The sequence below is a fragment of the Xiphias gladius genome, chromosome 16, assembly GCF_016859285.1.
Source record: "Xiphias gladius isolate SHS-SW01 ecotype Sanya breed wild chromosome 16, ASM1685928v1, whole genome shotgun sequence".
Lineage (NCBI taxonomy): Eukaryota > Metazoa > Chordata > Actinopteri > Istiophoriformes > Xiphiidae > Xiphias > Xiphias gladius.
In genome coordinates, this window is record NC_053415.1 from 7,617,501 (window position 1) to 7,625,000 (window position 7,500).

At 39.4% G+C, this 7,500-nt stretch overlaps 1 protein-coding gene across 4 annotated transcripts in view; it reads right to left on the reverse strand.

The window, feature by feature from the left end:
• LOC120801278 (neuropilin-2-like) overlaps nt 1–7,500 on the reverse strand; it is a 99,643-nt gene that overhangs the window by 69,091 nt on the left and 23,052 nt on the right. For all 4 annotated transcript variants that reach the window (XM_040148060.1, XM_040148058.1, XM_040148061.1 and 1 more), the window contains exon 3: nt 585–766. In XM_040148060.1, the coding sequence (XP_040003994.1) occupies nt 585–766 (182 nt within the window). The remainder of the gene's footprint in view (nt 1–584; nt 767–7,500) is intronic.

Below are 7,500 nucleotides of genomic sequence, written 5' to 3' on the forward strand. Positions count from 1 at the left end.
TTTTCTCTCTTTCTCCCATGACACCAGGGAGATAAATGGGGCTTGGTCACCTAATGAAGCATGCTGAGTTGTGTATGAGTAGCTTGTAATACAGTTACTTCTAGCCTATTTGTAAAGGTGCAATCCCTCTAAAATCCTGTTCCCCCATATCTTGCCATATGTGACGGTCATCTACAGAGACAGACTTTGAGTGGGGTATCACTATAATTAAAACAACGGCACAAACTGTATATCTGTATCTTCTTGTTCTAATGCCTCTCATATTGTATATAAGGTGAAATATTGAATCTCAAAATGCCTGTTTTTGATTGCACCACTGAGAAAAATTTTAAATATGGTTCTTTACACACACTTTTACATTGCATCTGTTTTACACACATTTCCCTTTCCCATGTGATTTACAGGACAATGTTTAAGTTTTGTGTTTTTTTTAAACAGTGCCTGGCTGTTCAACATGTATTTAATGTACATGTTGTATTTAGAGCCTGCTAATGTGACCTAATCTGACTATCAGGGTCAAATGAAATATAATTTCCTAAGTACAAGTGAAAACGAAAAGAACAGTAACAGTAGCATCCATTTACCTGTTTTGAAGATTTCATAGCGCAGCGAGAAGCCTGCCCCCTGGTGGGCGTAGTCTGATACGAATTTGATGTGGAGTGAGGGGCCTGACGATATGATTGGTGCAGGAGCGATGTTGCTGCAGTGCTTCCCCAGTACATCAGCTGACTCAGAGTTTCCATCGTGGATCTCTACATAGTCATACCTGAAGAGGAAAAACAAATATTTATATATACCTTCTTTCTTAGCTACATATTTAGAGTGATTAATTAAATTTAACTGAAATTCAGCACCATTTATTACCGTCCTGCGATTTGCAGTTTGAGGAAACTCTAGCAGTTAAAGCGAATATTAAATTTTCACTTTCACTGACATGCGATCACAGTATCAAGTATCTACAACCCTACATACTTAAAGAAAAGGACATTTAATGAATGAACTTATGAGATGTTTTGAGAAACAAAATTTAATTTAATTTGACTTAGAGGAAACAGCCAAATCCTCACAAGCTGCTTTGATTCTGATATTATTAGTATTTTTTTCTTTATTAGTTCTTTCATCTTGAAGGCATCACATTGGATTTTGGCTACAAAAAGGAAGCAATGAGCAAACTGTTTGCATTTTTCAGTGTCTAGAGGGACCTCTGACAGCAGAGTTCCTATCAGCACAGGCATGGGTGTCATTACAATTCAAATGAATGCAGCAGAAGACTAGGAAAAGAACCACCTGCATGAGGCAAAAATAGAAAGACAACCATATTTTAAAATTCTGTAACTGCACTGTAATTGAGTGATTATATACTCTAACAGCTACAAGCTTTACGGTGTACAGAATGCCATTTTATAGATTATACTACTACTAATACAAACAATAGGTGAGTAAGAATGCAAGATGACGTGCTCCCTTTCAGCTTGCATAAGGAAACAGTATTCTAACATTCACAGCAGTTCAGCAGTAAAAATCCCAAAGAAAACCGATTCAGGATCTCACCCAACTTGAGACCAGGAGGCAGAGTTGCAGTCTTACACGCTTCTCTGTGCTTCCATTAAAGCAGTCACCCACCCAAAACCCCACAGAGATTGTGTCTGCCCCCGAACCACCTAAATTAATGAACTCAAAAATAAACAGAAGAGGAGTTAGACACAAAAACCTAATAAAAATTGAGACTATCACTGCCAAAATACAACAAAATAGGAGAATTAAACGTGGACTCTTAAACACTAGATCGCTCCCATCTAAAGCTGTATTAGTAAATGGTCTAATATCAGAACATTATATTGACATATTTAGTCTCACTGACTGATTTAGTTTCACAGATCAATCCATGCCCCCAGTCATATTAATACTCACATTCCCCGAGGCACCAGCTGAGGAGGTGGACTTGCAGCCACTTTCGACTCAAGCCTATTTATCAACCCTAAACCTAAAGTCAAGTATAACTCATATAACTGCCATGTTACAATATATAGAGGACTTCTATGCTAACTTAACTCCCTCCCACAGTGATATTCTTTTGATAGTGCTGCAGGCTCAATGAGCATGAGTATCAACTTCATTGCCTCCCTAAAAGAGAAGATAATAAAACAAAGACATTAGCTCCATGGTTTAATCCCCAAACCTGCATATTAAGCAAACACTGCAGAAACTTGAAAGGATATGGCATTACACCAAACTGGAAGAATCCCACTTAGCCTGGTATGACAGTCTTAGAACATATAGGGAAGGCCCTCTGTAATGCAAAAGCAGCCTATTACTCATCTTTAATAGAGGAAAATAAAAACAACTCCAGGTTTCTTTTCAGCACTGTAGCCAGGCTGACATGGAGTCATGATTCTATTGATCCATGTGTTCCTATAGCTTTCAGTAGTGATGACTTCATGAGCTTCTTTAATGATAAAATTGTAACCATTAGAGACAAAATTCAGCATCTCATGCCCTCAACTGGCAACAATTTATCCTCAAAAGCAGGAACCCTAGAAACAGCTGTAAAACCTGATTTATACTTAGACAGTTTTTCTCCCATCGACCTTCACCAACTAACTTCAACAATGTCTTCATCTAAACCATTACCTTGTCTCTTAGACCCCATCCCAACTAGGCTGCTTAAGAAAGTTTTAAACCTTAGTTTATCACTTTATCTAATTTATTAGAAATAATCAATCTGTCTTTATTAACAGACTATGTACCACAATCCTGTGAAAAAGCTGTAATTACACCTCTTCTTAAACTTCAATTGTTATGCAGATGATACCACATTGTACTTGTCAAGGAAGCCTAATGAAACCAATCAGTTAGCTAAACTTCCAGCATTTCTTAAGGACATAAAGACCTGGATGACCTGCAACTTGGCCCCAAAACCTCAGAAACACATTATCTAATGGTATACTTAACCCCAGCACCACCGTTAGGAATCTCGGAGTTATCCTTGATCAGGATATGTCCTTTATCTCCCTCATGAAACAAACTTCAAGGACTGCCTTTTTTCACCTATGTAACATTTCAAAATTCAGGCACATCTTGTCTCAATAAGATGCTGAAAATCTAGTCCATGTTTTTCTTACTTCTAGGCTGGATTATTGCAACGCCTTATTATCAGGCTTTCCCAACAAATATGTAAATACTCTCCAGTTGATATCGAATGCCGCAGCGTGACTATGACAAGAACTAGGAAAATATATCACATTTCTCCTGTGTTATTATCACTGCACTGGCTCCCTGTAAAACCCAGAATAGAATTTAACATCCTCCTCCTCACTTACAAAGCACTTAATGGTCAGGCACCCTCATATCTTAAAGAGCTCATAGTACCCTATTACCTCACTAGAACACTGCGCTCCCAGAATGCAGGATTACTTGTGGTTCCCAAAATCTCCAAAAGCAGAATGGGGGGCAGAACCTTCAGTTGTCAGGCTCCTCTACTGTGGAACCTTCTTCCAGTTTGGGTCCAGGAAGCAGACACCCTCTCCACGTTAAGAGCAGGTTTAAAACCTTCCTTTTTGATAACATAGTTAGGGCTGGCTCAGGCTTGCCTGAACCATTCCTTCCCTGGCCTAGACTTCCAGGGTACTTCCCATGATGCACCAAGCTCCCTCTCCACCCATACACATTCATATCCCATCAATGTTTGTTACTAACTTGGCTTCTTTTCTCTCCCATAGTTTTTTGCTTTCTCGTCTCTCTCCTCTCTCCTCAATGTCACTTTCTGCAGCTATTTCTGCCTCTGGAGAGTCTGGATCTGTGACTGCAGATCGCCTACTACCCCCATGATTCTGCTCAACCAGACTGCTTCAATTATTATCATTATTATTATTATATTTAGTCTGATTATTAGCTCTATTATTATAATTATTAGTTTTATTATTAGTATAATTATTATTATACATCTTTATGTAGAACCTGTATTGTGCTATGTTCTCTTTCCTCCCTTCTGCCCCCCCCTGTAAATATAACTATAAAGAGTACGGTTTAGACCTGCTTTATATGAAAAGTGCCCTGAAATAAACTCTGTTTTGATTTGGCGCTGTATAAATAAAACTGAATTGAACTGAATCGAATTATGGTCAAACTGTTTGAACTAGGGATGAACCCTACAGCCTTTGATGCTAGAAAAGGATTCATGTGGAACAAATGACTCTAATTTGCATCTTTCCCTTTCCTTAGAAACCTCTCCCTCTTTATGCCAACTAGGGCCTGTTAATCATAACTGATCATGTTGGTATTAAATGAACGAATAGAGCCCAACAAGTCCTAAATGACAACATAGGTCGCTTGTCCCTACCCTCAGGATATGATCCATAGGAGAGTGCCAACGGCAGGCATACTGGACGTTTGTCGTCATGGTAACAATAATAAACACATGGTTCTGGTTATGAACCACCGTTACAGTTTGGTTAGATTTAGGTATGAAAAGATCATGGTCTCGGTTAAAATAAGTACTTCCTTAGGGTTAGAGGACCTTTGTCGTCATGGTTACAATACTAAACACACAGTTAAGGTTGTGGAACGGTCATGGATAAAAGAAACAACACTGACTACCAGTCTGAAATGGGAAACAAACAGCGGTCTCCCATGTGGCAGTTCTGTCTTTGTCAACCAATCCAACCACCCTGATATCCTCCCAATGTGGAGTTTGTCGCTCAGAAAACTACGTCATCGGACTTCCTCCTTTGCTCCCGTAATAATTACTACCGCCACTAAAGCTCACCTAACAACAAAACCTAACTATGGGTCACAATAAGCTTACATAGACGAACTATGGGGGGTTGTTTTTTAAGGGGAGGATTGTCTCAATTAACCAGGATTCCTCTGTACAAAAAGACTAATAACAAGATAACAGGAATATCCACAAGCGACTTTGACTATTCTCTTGCCATATCATCATATATCATCATTCATATATTTATTATTGCTGAACATTATACATCAGCATTAATGGTGCCAGGGCCTGTTTTCCTCTTTAAAAGGAAGGTACTGACTTCAAATCTATTTTTATTCCCGTTTCTTTCACAATTTCTGACCTCAAATGTTAGGACCTATCTCCAGAGCCACAGCAGGAGTGTTGCCTCCGTGTCTGGATACCAAAGACACACCTGCTTGGCTCTAAAATAGCTCCCTGGAAAGAAATTCCTTGGGCCACTTGTCATGAAGGAAGATATAAAGTTGAGCTTAATTTCTAATGAAGGACTTTCTTAAAGTAAAGCAAAATTATGGATGGACTTTTTGCTCATCTGCATCCATTATATCGATCACTTCTGACCACAGCACTGTTATTTGCTCCAATATTGAGCTTTCTACATTCCTCTAAAGTAATCAAATGAACACACCTCAGCCTCAAAAGGACCCCAAAGTATTTTGCCTTTTCCATACAGAGGTGTGCTTCAACGTGACATTAATTTACTTTTTAAAAATACCATGAGCCCATGACAGAAGACATCCCAGTGCCTCAACAGATGAAGGTATCATGTACCACGAGGTGATAAAAGTAAAGCACATGGTATTTTGTTGCTACTGTACAGACACATTAAAGATACATAAATATAAAAGGGGTGTTAATCTTTTCACTATCTCTTAGCATGCATTCACAGTTATGCTGAACCTAACCCTTAACCTTACAACAAACAACCAAGTCTCAACCCTAGAGAGTTGGTGGTTTGATTTTAGGGGACCAGCTGTTTGTTCTCAAATGGGAGGTGAATCCATTAAATATGGCTTTGTTAACAGAACTGGTCTTCATGGGATTTGACATGTCCAGCTGACGTGGACAAGATTAAATAAGTGCTGGATATGTTTTGCTGCTACATTCCCATTTTGTCTTACTCTTGCCATCAGAGGGACAGTTATTAAATGAGTGTTTATTCATGTGCATTCGTCTTATACTTCTTGTCTTGTAAAAATAAGACATGAGGAAACCACAGAAAACGGGAGTGAATTCAAGACTACAGAACCCAGCAGCTTTACAAAATGCTGTCAAGTACACAGATGAGAACTTTATTGTGCATATCCACAATGGTATGTGTGTATAGATACACATAAGAGTGTTTTTGCTCTTACTCTTCCTGTGTGTGTGTCAAGCAGTCGTCTCTGAATCTGTGTCTCTTAGTGTCTTCATATAAGTGAGTGTGTGTATTCTGACAGGTGAGAAAGCTCCCGACATAATGGGGGCTATACACCACTAATTCTCCCATCATGTTTTCTGTCTGCTGTGTGTGGAACTATCACCACAGTTATGACCCAAGCTGTCACAGCACTCTGAGCATGTGTGTGTGCATCTGTGTTTGTGTGTGCATCTGTGTTTGTGTGTGTGTGCGTGTGTATGTGTGCATGTGTATGTGTCATAGTTCCTGTCATATTTCCCAAGAGAACACATCATCACAGAGACAGATTCCTCCTCCTGTTTTGTGAAATGACAACTTTGTTTAATGGCCTTTCGTATCCGGACAAGATCTCTTTTTCTTTCTCTTCCTGGCTCACTCCTAACCTAATTATTTCTCAATGTTTCATTTTTCAACGCTTGCATCTTACGCCTTTTCTCTCTGTGTCCCGTTTTCATCTGTAGCTTTCTCTAATGTGCTGTCAGGCACATAACCAGTGGCCAAGAGCCACTGGTTAGTGTGTGGGAGAGACAGAGGAGGTAGAGATGGGGGGATACTAGAATTTGTGAATATTTGAATTTAAAAATCTGCTTAATTAATAATGCTGATAGGGAAAAGAGAGTGAGAGAGTGAGTGAGCAAGATAAATAGATAAAGAGTGTGAAGGTAGTCAGAGAGAGAACATGACACTACAGTCACTCTGCCAACACCTCCCCTCAGGCAGTCAGAGACAGGTGTCCTTCCTTCCCTCCCTACAGCTCTGTGTCTTTAGTAGAAAGCAGAAAGACATACGCAGCTACTTCTAAGTCAGCACACACACATACACATAACACCTGCACAAACACTATCTGTCTTACACATAAACACACTGAAGCACACACAGACTGGTGGCCATGGACTCAGATGGATATAAAGAAGGGTTTGCGGTTTCCAATCTGTCTCTGTGTAGGAGGAACACGGATTCTAACAAACTGTTTAATCCCATCATCGGTCTCTCTCTCCTCTCCCCAAATATATTTCACTGCAGCCAATCAGTGATTTGCTGAGTCTTGCCATAGGGAAGTACAAAAATCCTGAAATTGTTTCTCCCACTCTTTTCCCTGAAATTTGCTTGTTAACAAGCTGTGTACAGGATTTTTTTTTTCCTTGCTTAAATGAAGGAAATGATGATAAAATAAATTGTTGTTCCAAACATGTACCACGGGTGGTTACAGATATAAAGAAGGACAAGCATTCATGATGGATTGCTAGCACAGATTTGTGTTGAGTTGTGGAAGTAGACTTGTAGACAAGTAGACTTTTGGAAGTTAACTGACTAGAATATCTGACATTATGTGAGATTTGGGGGT